Source organism: Podarcis vaucheri (genome assembly GCF_965113315.1).
Source record: "Podarcis vaucheri genome assembly, chromosome: 16".
Classification (NCBI taxonomy): domain Eukaryota; kingdom Metazoa; phylum Chordata; class Lepidosauria; order Squamata; family Lacertidae; genus Podarcis; species Podarcis vaucheri.
Genome location: NC_138754.1, coordinates 23,137,949 through 23,157,350, shown reverse-complemented (window position 1 = coordinate 23,157,350; position 19,402 = coordinate 23,137,949). Strand labels below are relative to the sequence as shown.

General features: G+C 46.5%; 1 protein-coding gene across 5 annotated transcripts in view; it reads left to right on the top strand.

The window, feature by feature from the left end:
* The first annotated feature begins 4,473 nt into the window (after window positions 1-4,473).
* The window catches only part of BICDL1 (BICD family like cargo adaptor 1), a 58,676-nt gene continuing 43,747 nt past the window's right edge, over window positions 4,474-19,402 (top strand). For 2 of the 5 annotated variants that reach the window (XM_082203200.1, XM_082203199.1), the window contains exons 1-2: window positions 4,476-5,348; window positions 16,431-16,646. In XM_082203200.1, coding sequence (XP_082059326.1) covers window positions 4,914-5,348; window positions 16,431-16,646 — 651 coding nt within the window. In that variant the 5' untranslated portion in view covers window positions 4,476-4,913. Of the gene's footprint in view, window positions 5,349-16,430; window positions 16,647-19,402 lie in introns of all 5 variants that reach the window. The other 3 variants (XM_082203202.1, XM_082203201.1, XR_014214494.1) reach the window with 2 other exon arrangements.

The window sequence follows — 19,402 nt, the reverse complement described above, 5'->3', positions numbered from 1 at the left end:
ACCACAGTCAATGGCTGGATGATGACATGAAGGAGTTCAAAGCAAGCTCCCAGCCTGCTTCTGGAAATGGCATTCAATAATTTAATTCAGAGGACGATGACAGAGTTGTTTCTGAACTGGAGATTAATGGATGACCTTGAAGTAAACAAAGCATTAATATCCGACAGAGGGAGCATGTGAAGTGGGACATGGGGTGGGGGATGGGCTGGCATGTCTGGGGCAGGGGTGAGCACATTGTTCCGGGTTTGCAAGCCAATGCACTTGAGTGGAACTAGACAGAAGCCATGTGTCTGTGTCTGTGTGTATCACTTATGTGCAAGGAAGGTGCGAAAGCAACACTGACATATGTGGGGAGGTGGGTATGCCCTTTCTCCCACCCAGTCCTCTGAGCTCCAACAGTTTTGGGGCATGGCTTTGTTTGGAGTGGATTAAATCCTGCTCCATATAATCCCTTTGTGTGCCATGCTCTGGAAAGAGGCATTAGAGATTAATGATAACAGCACAGTGGCTTTTGCTAATCAGGCCAGGAGGATTATAACGGGCTCTACCAGCAGAAGGCGTAATATTGTGGATGCTCATTTCCTCTTGGTGAAGAGAAAGGAGAGTGACTGGAAACAATCTCATAGGCTCTGTGAAAGACAAATTGAGTTCGAGCAGAACAAACTGTCTGTGGCTGCTTCAGAGTCTACAGACATAGAAAATCAATGTGGGGAAATCTTTCACTTCGAGAGCAGTGGCTGGAGTGTGTGAATTACTGTAGGCTGAATTATTGGGGCTTTACATGGGGTTGCTCTGGAACAGAATTCAGAAACTGCAACTGGCCTATGATGCTGTGGCCAGACTTCTGACAGGGCGAGTTGGAGGATGACTCAAATTATTATTTTGCAGATCTAGAAGTAGTGAATGCTAGAAATTAGTAAAATGGTAGAATTTAGATAATATTGGGGATATTGAAGGGAAAATAAAGGGTGCAGCAGTTCTCCTGAAAGATTCCTGGATTTAGCCTATGCAATCTAGTCTCTTCCAGCTGGTTGAATGTGAACCATTCTGAGACAATGGCCAGTAATCTACACATCAGAGAAGGATCCTTGGGTCTGTGCAAAACAGAGTTGGCATTGCTAGCATGGGCAGAAAAAGGGTTAGGACTGAAAACAGACAGGAGCAGGCTGTGCCCACAGAGAAAAAAGTGCCCTTCCACACAGAAGATTGGAGCAAGATGTTCTGGGAACAAGGAGGAGGAAATCAGTAGAATTCCATGCAGGGACTGAGAGTCAGAACCATCTTGGTGGGCTGGCTGAAGAGAGACCGGGACAGAGGCATGGAGATGTCTTGGAATCTGATGCTGCACAGCTTGTGGGGAACAAGCCCCTTTTGAGATTTGAATGCTGTAAACCCTGCACTCGCTCCATCTACACCCAGGTGTAAATCATACTTCTTTAAGACACCACAGTCTTGGCCATGTGTTGACTCCCAATGGAAACACAACCCTGGGTAAGCATGTGAAACCTCCTGAAATCTCGCTACTACAAGATTGGAAGAGATTGGAAGTGGCATTCAACCTTCGTAACACTGGTGTCAGTAGTGGGATCTGTGTTCCCTGGTGGAAAGGGCCAAGAAGCAAAGTGTGCCTGAAGTCAAAATGGAGGGAGAAGCAGCAGCACCCCTTGAGCAGTTCAAGTGGGTGAAGGAGACCACAATCGGCAAATGGAGCAGTATAGGCAGCGAAGTAACCATAGAATCATAGAATCACAGAGTTGGAATAGACCACAAGGGCCGTCGAGTCCAACCCCCTGCCAAGCAGGAAACACCATCAGAGCACTCCTGACATATGGTTGTCAAGCCTCTGCTTAAAGACCTCCAAAGAAGGAGACTCCACCACACTCCTTGGCAGCAAATTCCACTGTCGAACAGCTCTTACTGTCAGGAAGTTCTTCCTAATGTTTAGGTGGAATCTTCTTTCTTGTAGTTTGGATCCATTGCTCCGTGTCCGCTTCTCTGGAGCAGCAGAAAACAACCTTTCTCCCTCCTCTATGTGACATCCTTTTATATATTTGAACATGGCTATCATATCACCCCTTATCCTCCTCTTCTCCAGGCTAAACATGCCCAGCTCCCTTAAGGCTGGAGCAAAGGCTGGAGCAGCTTCTGCAGTCACATAAATAGTAGAGACAGCTGTTCAACATAACAGAATAACCACAACCAGAGTGGATGAGCAGAGTGAGAAGCCTCAGTGGAGAGCAAAGTGAGACTCCATGTGAGGTGATCACCTTGCAATGGGTTCGAAATGACCTAGAAGCCCAGCTTCCAGGCATCCAGATGAAGAAGGTAGCCAAAGAGATCTAGAGCTGAGGGGCTACTGATCAATCTTCCTACTTCCAGGGAGCCTGCTGTGGGAAAGGGTGTACAAGACAAGAAGGGCTGGCAGGCAGAGCTGCTTCACATTGATTTCACCACTTCCTGGGAGACTGCTGTAGAGGACAAAATGGAGGTGCCCAAGGGCATACAATAAGTGCTGCTAATTGATCTCTCTGCCCCTCGGGAGCCTGCTGGAGAAAAGGGTGTGCAAGAGGAACTTGTGCCAGAAAAGATTTCAAAGAAGGCACCTCCTCTCTGGGGAATACATTCTGCAAATGGAAAGCCACAACTGAAAAATGCCCGCCCCGCTCTGCTTCAGGGTCACCGCCACCCTCTGAGCCTCCCTCAGAGGGAGTTATGTTTATTAATTTCTGACATTGTTAATAGTGTGCTACTAAAGTTTCCTGTGACTGTTGTGTTGTTTTTTTTCTGATTGTGTTTTAACAGTACTGTAAGTTGCTTGGAGACCTCTGAGTAACTAACAGATCAAATTTGTCTCTGGGGCAACCCAGCCAGATGGATGGAGTATAAATAATAATAAAAAAGGTAAAGGTAAAGGTACCCCTGCCCGTACGGGCCATTCTTGACAGACTCTAGGGTTGTGCGCTCATCTCACTCTAGAGGCTGGGAGCCAGCGCTGTCTGCAGACACTTCCAGGTCACGTGGCCAGCGTGATGAAGCTGCTCTGGCGAACCGGCACCAGAGCAGCACACGGAACGCCGTTTACCTTTACCCACAGCGCCACCCGCGTCCCAATAAATAAAATAATAATTATTAGTAAAAGGTAATTAGGTTGTCATGACTGACTCTGGGGTTGCGGCGCTCATCTTGCTTTACTGGCCAAGGGAGCCGGCGTACAGCTTCCGGGTCATGTGGCCAGCATGACTAAGCCGCTTCTGGTGAACCAGAGCAGTGCACGGAAACGCCGTTTACCTTCCCGCCAGAGCGGTACCTATTTATCTACCTGCACTCTGACGTGCTTTCAAACTGCTAGGTTGGCAGGAGCAGGGACCGAGCAACGGGAGCTCACCCCGTCGCGGGAATTCGAACTGCCGGCCTTCTGATCGGCAAGTCCTAGGCTCTGTGGTTTAACTCACAGCGCCACCCGCATCCCAATAATTAGTATAATTATTAGTAGTATTATAATTATTATTATTATTAGTAGTAGTAGTAAAAACAGCAACTTTGATCCAATTAATTTCAGCCGGTCTACTCTGAATAGAACTTAGTTTGCTACAACACTGAAGTCTTTAAGTTGCCAGGGGACCCTTCCTTGAATTCAGGGAGGATCTGCTAATTCGTTATAGTGGCTGTGAAGAAGGTGTGGGAGGGAAGCTATTTAACACCACAAACCAAAGCTCAGTTTACTGAGAAGTAAATCCTGCCAAATTCAATCGGACTTACTCTCCAACCAGCGCCTTTAGGATTGCAGCCAGAGGCTATCACCACCCACCTGGGACGTAATTGAACTGCATGGGCCTTACTTCTGAGGAGACGTTTTATAGGGGTCGGCTCCAACATGCCGGATTCCTGAACACAGAGTCTGCTGGCGAGAGCAGAAGAGCAATGCCCTTAGAGATGTGCTGTTTGATGCAGCTGCCTACAAATATGATACGATAATCTTTATTGTCATTGTCCCATACAGAACAACGAAATTGAAAAAAATCTACATAAGACATTCAAAAACCTGCTATGCCAGCTATCCCAACCGGGTTAGCCCCCTAAAAACTCTGATACCCCATTTTTAAATACAGTATACTCCCACAGAGAGTACACTGCATTTCAAACCAAAATCGCATTTGGATAGAAACTGTTTCTCAGGCGGCTAGTCCTAGTCTTTATAACCCTGTACAGTACCTTCTTCCAGAAGGCAGAAGCTGCAAGAGATAATTTCTTAGCAAATCAAACAATTGGGCCCAGCGCCAGCCCAGGCCAAGAAGAGCGAAGGGAAAGTTCCCGGGCATGCAGGGGGTTAAGTCAAGGCAGGGGTGCGGGGAGGTGGGGAGGGGGCCGCACCTGTGGGCCAGTTTGTGTGGAGCTACCGGGCTAAGCGAATCAGAGCAGGCCGCCAAACAGGTGTTTGCTGCCGTCAGGGGCGAGGGGCGGGGCGGCGGGGCCGGGCTTGCGAGTCGGCTGGCTGTTTGTGCAGCAGCAGCCGGCGGCGGCGGCCTTCCGCGAGCTTCCCGGGGCCGCGCGATGTTTTGCAGGCGCCTCGGCGGAGATGGGGCTCGGGGAGCGGCGCTGCAAAGCTGGGCCGGCGGCAGCAGCAGGAAGAAAAGCCACGACGACGACGACGACGACTGCTGCTGCTGCTTTAACTCGGCCGAGGGAGGGACGTCCCGATCGCCTTGAGAGCGCGCGGCTCCAGCGGGGCGGCGAGACAGAGTAGGCGGCGGCGGCGGCGGCCCCCGCGCGCAAGCCCAGGGCGGCTCGGCTCGCCTCCGCGCAGGGGCGCACGGAAGAGGCAGGAGAGGAGAAACGCGGCTCCCTCCCCGCTGCGGGCTCCGGGCTCCCTGCTCCGCTGGCTTTCGTAGCCTGGAGTGGCCCGGGGCCCGGCCATGTCCGCTTTCTGCTTGGGGCCCGTTTCAGCACCATCGGAACTGGACAGCGCCTGCCGCATGGAACTGCAAGGGCCGCCCCAGTCGACGTCGGAGGGGGGAGCCAAGGACAGCCGGAGCTCGCCCACAGCCGGGCCCGCCGCCGCCGCTTCCTCTTCCTCTTCCTCGGCCTTCGAGGTGGGCGGCTCGGAAGGAGAGCTGGAGCTGGAGGAAGAGCTGGCTCTGCTAGCCGCCGCCGGGGATGCTGCGCCCGGGGAGCCCGAGTCCATGGGCCCGGCGGAGGCGGCTCCGCAGCCGGAGCTGCTCTCTCTGATGAGGCAGAAGGAGAAGGATTTGCTGTTAGCCGCTCGGCTCGGGAAGGCGCTGCTGGAGCGCAACCAGGATATGAGCCGCCAGTACGAGAGGATGCACAAGGAGCTGACGGATAAGCTGGAGGTGAGGCGGCCCGGGCGAAGAGGGCGAGGAGGGGAGGGGAAGGGGAAGCCGCCCCTCGCTGGGGCTGATTCTGGAAGGGAGAGAGCTGCGTGTCTATGACTCAGGTGGCCTGCCCGGAGATTGGGGCCGAGGAGCTTCCTCCTACCCCATAACCCCAGATGGGCAAGCAGGGGACAGTTAATGTGAACTCGGGTTTACAGAAGGCCTCGACCCAGAACCAAGGTGGCAGGTTCCAAAACACATTTTTGTGTGTATGTGTGTGTTTTTGGGTCTACAGTCTAGGCCCTGGGTGTGAATATTCAACCAAAGGGCATCTGACCATGTGCAGAGAACATCTTTTGGGGATGATGAAGAGTTTCTGAGCATGTGCAGAGAGCCTCTCCCATCAGCTAACTCCAGCCGCCCCCTTTCTTTCCCCCTTGCATCTTGGATTGTGACTTTCTAATTTGTCATTGCTAATAAGGGTTTATGACTTCAGGTTTGGGTCTCGGGATCTCCTGTTTGTAGTGTGGGGGGAAGTATTCTGCCCATGCTCAGGACTGCCATTTGTGGGAACCTAACCTCATTTGAGAGGACTGAATTCAGGGTACTGGCAAATAGATTGTGCTGCCAGGGCCTAGCAAGTCATGGTGGCTCTAGCTAAGGCCACAGAGAAGGTTTGAGCAGTGGAGCAGAGGAAGAGCAGAACTTCTGTGTAATATCGAACTAACCTGAAGTATCTGAAAGGTGCAGTCCTGAGAGGAGAGGGGAAGGCCCTGTACATTTGCCAGATGTCCCTTAATCATTTCTAATGCTACAGAAGACATATTTAGTGCCAGCATGGGATGAAATATAGAAACTACATGCACCCAACATAGAAATGTCCTTCGTCTGACCAGGCTCTAGCACTGGGAGCCCCATCAACATATTGCCCCTATTTGTGGTAAGCTCAGAGTCAGGGAAGCCTGAGGACCTCCAGGCCTCTCTGTCTGGCCCTTGGGACTCTCCTGTGCCACACCCACTCTTCCCAAGCCACAACTCTTTCTGGCCCTGCTTTGCACCCTTGTGAGTGTTGTTGTCTGTCTGGAATTTTCATAAAGAAAGAAATGTGTATTCTCCATTTCTAGGGCCTATGTAATGCTCAGTGTGGCTTACAGTTATTTTAAAATCACAGTAGCATATGAAAGGTGGGGGAAAAAATCGTTAAAATACAACAGAAAACAGTCTTCAACTTGGTGTCCTTCCAAATGTCCTGTACCACAGCTCCCATCATCCCCAGCCAGCATGGCCATGCTAGCTAGGGCTGATGGAAACATGTCCTTAAACTCTGGTAATGCCTCTTGCTTGTCTCGATGGAGTCTAGAGACGGAGAGGTGTGCAGAGAATCTAACCCACTGTACAAAGGCACATTAACATACATTGTTCCATCTGCTTTTGCCTCTGACCCCACCCACCAACAGCAGGCGACTCCCTGCAAGGGCGTGTGGCCCTTGCACTGAAAAAAGATTTCCTAGCCCCTCTATAGGTCTCTTACTTTTACCCATTCAAAGGGAGTTGAGAAAGAATGGCATGGGGGAGAGAGACCAAGGATTGCCACCTAAGCAGTAGAGATGAGAGCAGGTTAACTATCCTGCACATCAGGGAGTGTGTGGGGCTAACCTGTAACCCTCCAGAGGTGGCTGTGTTCCAGCTTCCATAATCCCCGACCATTGATGATGTGATGGGACATGGCATTGGGTTGCATCTAGAGAGACACAGGTTCCCCTTCCCTGTTTTAGATGTTCTTGGGCTGCAAGTTCCACCAGCCCCAGCCAGTATGGGCAATTGTCAGGGATTGTTGGAACTTTAGTCCAACGACATTTGGAGGTCCACGGGTTTCTCACTTTTTATGTACATGAGAGTTGGAGTTCCGTGTGGTCTTACCCTGGGTAGGCTCCACGTGTAACTCCTTGGTCTTTTCCTGTTAGTATTTGGACTGTGTCATTTTTGTTTACACACACACACACACACACACACACACAAAAAGCAAATTTTGCAAATAGGAGGATAAGTTTGCAGGAAGCAACATGCTCACAGTTGCCCAGATGATCAGCAGCAGTTATGCCGTGCTCTAAGGACGATGCTCTGTCCCACTTGCACTTTCCATGGTTTCATAACTTATTTTGAAGCCTTGATTCTCAGAGTGAGAGGGCCTCCCTAAACAAGCACAGGCAGTTGTCAGGGGGAGGGATAAAATGCCACAGTAGGCCCTTCCTAGCCTAGTTCTTTGGGCATGCTGATTGGATGAGGAGACAGCATGCTAGCCTATGCACTCTCCAATCAGTGTGCCCTGAATGACACTGGCATCCTACAGTGCTGAGGCTGACAGATCTGGGGGAGAATGGGTGTAATATCCCTGTCACCACTCACGCTTTCTTGATGCCTTTTTTATTTCTGTGGATTTCTTCCCTTTAGGGCAGGGGTGTGGTTCAAGTAACACTTCAAAAGTTGTCTGACTCCTGGTCCCACCAGGCTTAGCCAGTGCAGCCAATGATCAGGGATGATGAAACTGTAGGCTGTGTAAAGGTAAAGGTAAAGGGACCCCTGACCATTAGGTCCAGTTGTGGCTGACTCTGGGGTTGCGGCGCTCATCTCGCTTTATTGGCCGAGGGAGCCAGCGTACAGCTTCCGGGTCATGTGGCCAGCATGACTAAGCCGTTTCTGGCGAACCAGAGCAGCGCACAGAAACACCGTTTACCTTCCCGCCGGAGTGGTACCTATTTATCTACTTGCACTTTGAGGTGCTTTCGAACTGCTAGGTTGGCAGGAGCAGGGACCGAGCAACGGGAGCTCACCCCGTCGCGGGGATTCGAACCGCTGACCTTCTGATCAGCAAGTCCTAGGCTCTGTGGTTTAACCCACAACGCCACCCGCGTCCCATGTAGGCTGTGTACCACAGCTGTCAACTTTTCCCTTCTCTTGTGAGGAATCCCCTTTTTTTAAGGGAAATTCCCTTATTCCAAATAGAAACGTTGACAGCTATGCTGTGTACACACTATATATCATTAAAGCACGTTCAAGCACATTCTTTCCTTGAACTAATTCTGGGCACCATGGTTTAAGAGTATAGGTTTATACTGGACCGTTCACGTACCATTCTATTTTATTATATTCTCTGTGAAACTTTCCCAGTGTTACTGCATTTTGTCGTCCAGAGGAACACCCTTGCTCAATAGCGCAACAAAAGCAGGACAAAACAAAACAGGACACTTGCCCCAAGAGTTCTGCAGGTGTAAACAATACTGAAGGCAGGATCATATATAACTTCCCTGATATTGCCATGAGCACCGAATGATAATGAATGCTCAGTAACAAGGATGTCTGGCTAGGTCCTTAATCTACATTCTCTCCTTCCCACTAAGCATTTAGTTACTTAGTTAACAGAAGCCACCGGAGCAGTGTACAGGATAAAACACAAAACCCATCTCTAAAACCCTATCTTACCAATTCTAGAAAACAACAAAACTGTTTTTGCAAATAGGCAATCAGTATTGTGTAAGTGACTGGGTCAGCCATCAAGGAAAGCCTAAAAAGGTATTAATTAGGGAGCTAAACAACATGATGTGATGCACCTGTGCAATTCTGGCTGGTAATTGATTGCAGAGGGCTGGACTTACAATCCTGAAATCCTAGTTTCTAGGGCAAGCTAAGCATACCCTCAAGAGTGCCTATCTGAGAATTGCAGCTGCTAGGCAGGTATATATTGGGTGAGGCGGTCCCTTAGGTAAGTTGGTCCCAATGCTAAAAGTAGAAACCTTTAAATGTTCCTTTTCATTTCATAAAATTGATACACCAGTTGACTGTTTAAAAAAACCCTCAAAGTAGTTTACAAAGAGAAATGTTCCTGGTAGCATATTGGCAGCCAGTGCAGTACTCTCAGAGGTGTCATACGGTGTTAAAGAAATGCCCCAGTCAACAACCTAGTTGCTGCATTCTATACCAGCTGTAGTTTCCAAGTTAAGCCCCAAGGGATGCCCCACTTAGAGCACATTGCAAACAACTTTAATACAGATACCTACTAGGCTGTTTTGAGTTTGATTTATATACTGTACTTAAAAACCTCCAAGAAAGGAGAGTCCACCACAGAGGTCAGCAAACTTTTTCCACTGCCTCTCAGACCTTGGGGGGGGGGGGCGGACTATATTTTGAAGGAAAAAAATGAATGAATTCCTATGCTCCACAAATAACCCAGAGATGCATTTTAAATAAAAGCACACATTCTACTCATGTAAAAACATGCAGATTCCCAGACCGTTCACAGGCCAGATTTAGAAGGCCGTTGGGCCGGATCTGACCCCAGGGCCTTAGTTTGCTGACCCACGGTTTACCATCTCTTGCAGAAGTCTGTTCCACTGTTGAATAGCTCTTACTGTCAGAAAATTCTTCCTGATGTTTAGTCAGAATCTTCTTTATTGTAACTTGAATCCATTGGTTCGGCTCCTAGCCTCCAGAGCAGGTAGAGGCAATTCAATACTATAGAGTTTACAGCAGCTGTCCTCGTGCCCTGCTGATATTTTTGACTACAACTTCCATCAGCCCCTGCTGGCCCTAGACAGTGAGGTGGGATGAGATCAGCCACCCTGGGGAGGGGGACAGCCGTGGATGCCACCTTGAGCTCATTGAAGGGAAGGTGGGATATAAATAAAATAAATAAATATTCACCACATCATCAATTCCGCTTTCAAACTGCTTTTGACTCTTAGACAGGGAGAGTGTTCTGTCTCTAGTCTGTAACGTCTATGAAAAAAAGCACAAAATGACCATTTTCCTGAAATTCCATCTATTAGCCCTAGTGTGGTGCTGTATTCTCCCCCACCCTCTTTCTATATAAAATGACCTTAATTCTTCCATGCCTGGAAATGACTGCACTAAATCCTCCAAATGAGCTTTTCATGACCTCCAGCATTAATGCTTTAGGAAACACAAGGAAACCACTGAGAGACCCTTTATATATCCAGGAGTGATGGAGCATTCTATAAATTGCTTCTAGTCTAAACTGCTTTGCATACATCTAGCAACAACCTTTTTCTTAAAGGCCAATGAAGAACATAGAAAGCTGCCTTGTCTTGAGTCTGACCCATGCTCCACCCTCCTGAGTGCTGTTGACGCTGACTGGCAGCAGTTCTCCAGAGTTTCAGACAGAAACCTTTGGAGAGCTGCTGCCACCAGTCAGTGTCAATAGTACAGTGGTACCTCAGGTTACATACACTTCAGGTTACATACGCTTCAGGTTACACACTCCACTAAGCCAAAAATAGTGCTTCAGGTTAAGAACTTTGCTTCAGGATAAGAACAGAAATCGGGCTCTGGTGGCACAGCGGCAGCGGGAGGCTCCATTAGCTAAAGTGGTGCTTCAGGTTAAGAATGGACCTCCGGAACGAATTAAGTACTTAACCCGAGGTACCACTGTACTCAGCAAGTGTGGGGTGTGAAACACAAGAGCAGTCAAGTACAACATTCCTAGAGTGAACATGTTTACACATGGGAGGAATGTTTGTCCAGCCAGCAGGTAAACTTCCTGTTTCCCTCTGGGCTGGGACAGACTTCCTCTGCATGTGACTAGAGGTGGGTGTGGCCTCACCTGTGCAGGTAACGACAAAAGCACAGGGCAGGACAGTCAACTCTCTCTCTATGACTATTTTCATCGAAGAAGCAACATCTGCTTAGCCAAAGATGCTTTCAGCCAAGAGAGGACAAAGGAACTGTCTCCTTATGAGATAGTTTAGAGGTGTATGTTACTTTTCTAAGCTAAGTCTGCCTTCTGGGATCTGATTGTGAACAGAATGTGAGTGAGTAAATTTTTTTTAATACTTTTATAGAAGACTGTGTCGTGTCTTATCTTTTATGAGGGAATAAGGGGAAAATACCAGAGCAGCTATTAAAGAGGCTTTAGTGAGCCTGAGCAAACGCCTCTGCTGTGAGTTTAAAAGGGGGAATGTTACTCTGCTAAATTGTGAACTTGTTAACACAAGCTGGAAAGGCTATAACCAAACAATATATCCCCTCCTGCATCCCTGAACAGCAAGATGGATCAGGAGTTCAGCTCAGTATAAAGCAGCTTCCTATGCTTCCTTATGGATTCCACACAGGGAATGTTCCCAACTCTTCCTGGAGATGCCAGTAGCTGAACCTGGGATTTCCTGCATGCTAAGCAGGTGGTCTACCACTGAGCTATGGCCCTTCACTATATTGAGTCACACTATTGGTCCATCTAGCTCAGTATTTTCTATCCTGACTGGCAGTACCTTTCCAGGATTTGGGGCAGCGGTCACTCCAGCCCTAAGACATTCTGCATGCAGAGCAGGTGCTCTACCACTAAGCTACAGCAGTTCCCCACTGGGCACCATCTTCTGCTTCCCCATATTTCAAGTTTCTCTCACCTTCCACAAATATGTAGGCCACACTGGTCTCTGGCCCTTCATGAGTTTATTTCCGTGACAATATGTAGTCATTGAGCTCTCAGTTGTCTCGATTGCAACTGCACTAGATTCAATAGCTTCAATCCTGTATGCACTCACAGACTTTCTTGGGAGTAAGGCCCATTGAACACTATGGCCTTTTTCCCCCTCTAAAGGCACACAGCATGGCAACCTGAGAGATGGAGCCTGAATCTAGAATCCCTTTGTTCAACTCTTGCCTCCGATATAAACTCAGAGATATGACCTGAGTTATGACCTGAGATATGAACTCACTCAGTCCCTCTGCAGTAAAAAAACCAAACTAATGCTAAATAGTTTTTATATTGTGTTTCAATGCTGTAACCTGCCCTGGGACCTTAGGGTGAAGGGTGGGTAAATAATAATAATAATAATAATAATAATAATAATAATAATAATAATAATGCAAGTGGCCTGATGCCCTCCAGATATTTTGATTACAAATCTCAGGCAGCATGGTCATGCTAAAATCGTGTGCCTGAAGCACTTTGGACAATCAGAATTGTATAAATGCTATGCATTTTTTTATCCTTGAATCTACTTGGAGATGAGGCGCTAAAAATGTAATAAGGATGCTTTAAAAGCTTACTGTGTGGTAGATGCATTCAGAAGGTCTCCAGGAAAGGCTGGGACAAATCACTATCTGAAACTCTAGAGAGTGACTGCCAGTCAGTGTGGACCACACTGAGCTAGATTGACCAATGAGTCTGACTTGGTATAAATCAACTTCCTTTGTTCATCAGGAGGAATTTGAAGGAAGGAGAGATGCTATCGTACAGGTGTTGTAGGGAATGGTTTTAGGCAGAGGTGAAAGCAAGGGAGGAATGGCAGTTAAGGATAAGGATATCAGTGACTGCTAGCCATGGTGGCTATGCTCTGCCTGCTGGCCTGATCCAGCATGCTATTCTTATGTTTTTATGTAAGAGAACACGGAACTTTGGGTGTTGTCCCAGATTATCTGTTTATTGAGCATTCATCTTGATAAAAGAATGAAAGACAATCCTAATGATAATTTTTGTTACTATATATCTTATATGGCTGTGTGTGTGTGTGTGTATGATTGTATATGGATGTTTTTAGATGGTCTGTACCTGTAATGCATAATAAAGGTTTGGCGAAAGAAAGATTCATCTTGATTTGTTTTCAGTGAGACTGGACAACGGTGGCTATTTAATGAGCATTCATTCTGATTTGTTTGCAGGGAGGTTAGATGACATTGCATCAAAGCAGGTGTTATTCCATACTTTTCACAGCATTGTCCCAATGCTTTCCTTAGCTCGGAATGTCTCGTCTTTTGCAAGAAGCAGGTATGCTGCAAAAGGCCTCCTAATTAGCCATAATTGTGTGACCTGAATTTGCTGGTATGTGATTGAATCCCACCGACAATACTGACTTGGTATAAAGCTGCTCCATTTTCCCGTTTAAGTTAACCCTTTGTTCCCAACCATGAGGACAGAGATGTTTACTTTTAGGAGAAGGGTCAAAGCACAGTGGTGGGGCAACTGCTTTGCATGCAGAATATCCCAGGTTCAATTGTTGGCGTCTGCAGGTAGGGCTGGGAACACCCCCTGCCTAAAATCCATGAGAAGCATAGAAAGCTGCTTTACACTGGGCTGAACCCTTGATCTATTTACCACAGAACTGTTTTTTTTAATGTATTTTTATTAAATAAATTATTTACAAAAGTATGTGCAATGCTTCTCTTATTCCCCCCCCCCATGTAACATTTTTTACAAATCGGTTTCATTTGTTGAGACATTAGGAAGCAAAGGGGGAAAGAGGTGGAGGGGGGGGAAGATGGTGGGGGTGGGGTCGGGTGGCGATGTTTCTATTTTAATAATATATGTGGGGTTTGGTGTCAGCGTTGCTTGTGCAGGTTCTCTGCTGTTCACTTGTGTTCCTTTGGTGGTGAGAGAGGTTGGGGTTAGCCTAGGGCAGGGGTAGGCAAACCAAGGCCCGGGGGCCGGATCCGGCCCAATCGCCTTCGAAATCTGGCCCGCGGATGGTCCAGGAATCAGCATGTTTTTACCTGAGTAGAATGTGTGCTTTTATTTAAAATGCATCTCTGGGTTATTTGTGGGGAATAGAAATTCGTTCATTTTTTTCCTTCACAATATAGTCCGGCCCGCCGCAAGGTCTGAAGGACAGTGGACCGGCTCCCTGCTGAAAAAGTTTGCTGACCTCTGGCCTAGGGTGTGGTTGTTCATTTGAACCACAGAACTGTTGACACTGACTGGCAGCAGCTCTCCAAAGGCTTAGACAGGTTTCCGTCTGAAACACTGAGAACTGCTGCCAGTCAGTGTCAACAGCATTCAGCAAGATGGATCTTTTTGTGGGGATATTCAGCAAATTGTCATTGATGCAATAATAGTGGATTAGTGGTAGATTTACACTACAGTTTCTGCACATAATTCCTCTTTATTAATTTTTCTGTGATGCTGTGTGCTATAATGCAGCAAAGTAGGACACATACACCAGGACATTAGTGGTATAAAAACTTACAGGATATCACACTGGTGGCTGATGCCCATGGGACCGGTAGGGTGGAATTCAGCACCATGCTATTACAATAATGATGTCAGCACAAGCATGTCATTCCTGATAGAATTATCTCTCCTCGTCTCCCTCTGCACTCCTCAAATCCCCTTGGTGACTGGGAGCGGACGCCGAGACCACATAACACCCGTCTTGAAAGAGCTACATTGGCTCCCAGTACGTTTCCCAGCACAATTCAAAGTGTTGGTGCTGACCTTTAAAGCCCTAAACAGCCTCGGCCCAGTATATCTGAAGGAGCGCCTCCACCCCCATCGTTTTACCTGGACACTGAGGCCCAGCGCCGAGGGCCTTCTGGCGGTTCCCTCACTGCAAGAAGCCAAGTTACAGGGAATTAGGCAGAGGGCCTTCTCGGTAGTGGCACCCACCCTGTGGAACGCCCTCCCACCAGATGTCAGAGAACAACAACTACCAGACTTTTAGAAGACATCTGAAGGCAGCCCTGTTTAGGAAAGCTTTTAATGTTTGGTGCATTACTGTATTTTAATAATTTGTTGGAAGCCACCCAGAGTGGCTGGGGAAGCCCAGCCAGATGGGCAGGGTATAAATAATAAATTGTTATTATTAGTATTAGTATTATTATTATTAATTCCCTGGAGCCAATTTGGGGGAGCACAGGGGAGAAGAAGTTATAAAGCTCTGTTGTGCTAGTGGGTATCCTTGCACAGACTTCCACAAGTATAATATTTAGCCGAATCCGGCCTGTAATTCTAGATTTGTCCCCATTTTTCTCATTGTTGAGTCCTACAAAGGCAACAATAAGACTAAAGAGAAGGACGCTGACAGGCAGTGCCACTCCGTGGGCTGAATGTGAGTAGGAAGGCAGGGAGTTGGGGGCTGGTTGAGGGCAGACCAAGGTTGGTGGGGCAGTACCCCATTTGCCAAAATGAATCAGTCTGCTAGACCATCTAATTTGGCATATTCTGTCAGGTTTTGGATCCGTGGTCTATCAGAAAAAAATAAAGAATAAATCGAAACAGGCATTTTTTTCACAATGGGAGGTTTTCAAAGAGTATCTGAAAAATAAATATAGTAGTTTAAATTCTGTTGCAGCACTTAAGGAACTTCAGTAATAGTCGCAAGGTAGGTATAAGAAATTAGATATATTAAGAAAAAGTTTAATTATGATAAAAGTGTGTATTGGCAATAAGTAATATGAAATTGAAATATGGAATAGACGGGAGGTTGGGTCTTTAGTGTTAAGACCAATATATGTTTTATTGTTTGCTAAGAAAATTATGTGGCTATGTGTGTAATTTGGTATTTGTGTTTTTTTCTTTTTTCTTGCTGTATCAATAAAAATCTTAAAAAAAAATAATGAATCAGTCTGCACTGGGTTTATCAGAGGGAATTTATCGGACATGCACTGATTGGAAATGAAGCTGTATGTCTGCCCCAAAACCTTTGCAGGCCCAAAGAGTATTAAAAAGCAGGATCCCACCTCACTGCCACAAAACCACAATGAGTACAAATAATCATGAATGCACAATAATGATAATAACAACTTTAGGTGCAAACCAAAGTTCTGGAATGCAGTTGAATTGCTGCTGGAAGATGCTTACAATCTCGAGATGCCTCGAAGAGGATTCAGATAACAACCGTATTTGTTGCTCTATAAGACTCACTTTTTCCCTCCTAAAAAGTAAGGGGAAATGTGTGTGCGTCTTATGGGGCGAATGCAGGCTGTGCAGCTATCCCAGAAGCCAGAACAGCAAGAGAGATTGCTGCTTTCACTGCGCAGCGATCCCTCTTGCTGTTCTGGCTTCTGAGATTCAGAAAATTTTTTTTCTTGTTTTCCTCCTCCAAAAACTAGGTGCGTCTTGTGGTCTGGTGTGTCTTATAGAGAGAAAAATACAGAAGTTTTTCTGGCTTCCTTACGTGGGACTGAGAAAGGGCACCATCTAGTACTTGACCCCCAGAGAAGCAAAATGTCTTTGGACAGCCCTGGCTGGAATTGATGTGACTTAAGTCGTGCATTTTTAAAATTAAAAAACGTGCATGGCAGCAGGAAAGCGCGAAGGGTTGGAACAGTGACATTTTGACCCTTTTCCCCTCCCTCTCCCCTGTTACACAGCACTTGGAACAAGAGAAGCATGAACTAAGGCGACGGTTTGAGAACAAAGAAGGAGAATGGGAAGGACGAGTGTCGGAACTGGAAAGCGATGTGAAGCAACTCCAGGATGAGCTGGAGAAGCAACAGGTTCACCTCCGAGAAGCTGATCGAGAGAAAACGCGGGCAGTCCAGGAACTCTCTGAACAGAACCAAAGACTCTTAGATCAGCTCAGCAGGGTGAGTGAGTCTCCCGTGGTTGTCAGAACTGCTCAAACAGCTCAATATTTCTTTTGAAGTCCATGCTCCTTCACCTGACATTGCTTCGTTTTCTCTTTGGTTCTGATGTGTGTAAGTGGAGTTTAGTGATTTGGAGCTGTTTTCAGCATGGGGGCCACATTACTTTGCAAGCAGGATTTTGGGGGCCACGCGATGGTGGGTGGGACTAGAGGGGAATGTGGACAGGGCAACAGATGTTACTCTTTGTAGGCAAGGCTGCATTCCAGCCACACAAAAATCAGAGTGATGTATGACAGAGCAAAGTATAAAGCGATGCATGTTGAGACAAAAAAAATCTTAATTTTATATATACTTTCAGGGGGTTTGATTCATGTGACACACCAGGAAAAAGGCCTTGGCTGGGATTATAGTAGATAGCTCAGTTAAGATGTGTGCAGCAGCTGTGAAAAGGGCAAATTACATGCTAATGATCATTAGGAAAGGAATTGAAAATAAAATTGCTGATATCATCCCTGTTAAAAGTGCTGTTATACACATCTGTTGTGTACAATTCTGGTCACATCACCTCACAAAGGATATTGTAGATACAGGTAGGTAGCCATGTTGGTCTGCCATAGTCAAAACAAAACAAAAAATTCTTCCAGTAGCACCTTAGAGACCAACTAAGTTTGTTATTGGTATGAACTTTCATGTGCATGCACACTTCTTCAGATACACTGAAACAGAAGTCACCAGACCCTTATATATAGTGAGAGGGTGGGGAGGGGTATTACTCAGAAGGGTGGTGGGAATGGGCGTCTGGCTGATCAGCAAATCTGAACAATCAGTACAGTGGTACCTTGGGTTAAGTACTTAATTCGTTCCGGAGGTCCGTTCTTAACCTGAAAATGTTATTAACCTGAAGCACCACTTTAGTTAATGGGGCCTCCTGCTGCCACTGCCGCCGGAGCACGATTTCTGTTCTCATCCTGAAGCAAAGTTCTTAACCCAAGGTACTATTTCTGGGTTAGCGGAGTCTGTAACCTGAAGTGTATGTAACCTGAAGCGTATGTAACCTGAGGTACCACTGTATCTGAAGAAGTGTGCATGCACACGGAAGCTCATACCAATAACAAACTTAGTTGGTCTCTAAGGTGCTACTGGAAGGAATTTTTTTTTTTTATTAGGATATTGCAGAGTTGGAAAAGATTAAGAAAAGGGTTTAGAGAAAAGATGAGTGAGAGGTGAGATGCTCGAAGTTTATAAAATTTTGCATGTCATGGAAAAAGTGGATAGAGAAAAGCTTTTCCCCATCTCTCTGAACAGTAGAACTCGTGGACATCCAATTAAGCTCAGTGTTGGAAGTTTAAAAAAGGACTTTTCATATAACATATAAACTGCAGAACTCGCTCCCAAAGGAGGCTTTGATGGCCACCAACTTAGATGGCTTTAAAAGAGGATTAGACAAATTCATGGAGTATAAGGTTGTCAATGGTTGCTAGCCATGATGGCTATGCTCTACCTCCACAATCAAAATTCCAGAGGAGGCTAGAATGGTGTGGAGCTTGAGTCCTGCGTGCGAATTTCCTTTCAAGGCATCTGCTTGGCCACTGTGAGAACAGGATGCTGGCCTAGATGGGCTATTGGCCTGTTCCAATAGGCTCTTCTTCCATGCAGAGAGTTGCATCCAGTGTTAATCCTACTCTGTGTAGGCCATTAAGATGAATGTACCTGAATTAGTCATGTCTGATCATTTCAGTGGGACTACTCTGAGTAGGACCCCTCTGAGTAGCGCCCCTCTGGAGGCTTCACCTGGGGCAACCCCCCCCCCCCGTAGCTACGGCTCTGTCAAAGACCTAAATGTCTTGGGACCCAAATACCTGAAGAAAACCTCATCCTTTCCCAACCTTCCTATGTCAATTTCACTTTTTTCTCTGTTTCTCGTTTTTCCAGTCTTATGTTCAACTCTCTGCATTTTTGCATCAGTTCACGATTTTTTATTATTTAAAATTTTAAAATATTTAAAAATATTCACCAGTTTTTCTGTCAAATTTCTAGCATTCACATGTTTGTGTGCAGTTTTGCCTAACGTACATTTTTGCAAGTGAAAATTTGCCAGCATTTTAGTGCAAGCTTTCCCCAACTGACACGTTTTTGTACGTCATTTCCCCTGTTATATCCACCATTCTGCAAGCTGGTTTTTGCATATTATTTCCACATATAATATATGCATTTTAGGCATTCTTCCCCCTAATAGTTGCATTTAGGGTCATGCTAATTTGGTTGGAGAGCTGAATCACAATTTTTGAAAAAGGGCAAATATCAAAGGTTAGCTGTGTTTCAGAAGCTGCTCATTAGGTAGGTTGACACTCCTCCATCCCTAATTGCAGCCCTTCTCTGTGTGCATTTATACTTTTGCTATGTCTGCTTTGCAAATGAACAATGAGACCTGAGAAGGATCTCATTATTCAGCATGAGGTTCTTGAAGTTAACACAAACTGGAAAGGTTGCCTGAAAATGTCTTCTTGGAAAGGACTGCGGCTCAGTGCTGGAACATCTGTTTTGTATTCATAAGGTTGCAGGTTCAATCCCTAACATCAGGCAGGGCTGGGAGAGAGACCCCCTATCTGAAGCCCTGAAGAGCTACTGCCAGGCAACGTAGACCAGGGGTAGTCAACCTTTTAATACCTACTGCCCACTGATGCATCTTTCTTGATGGTAAAATTTCCTTACTGCCCACCAGTCCTCGATGGAAGGAGGATTTCAGCTTGTGCCGT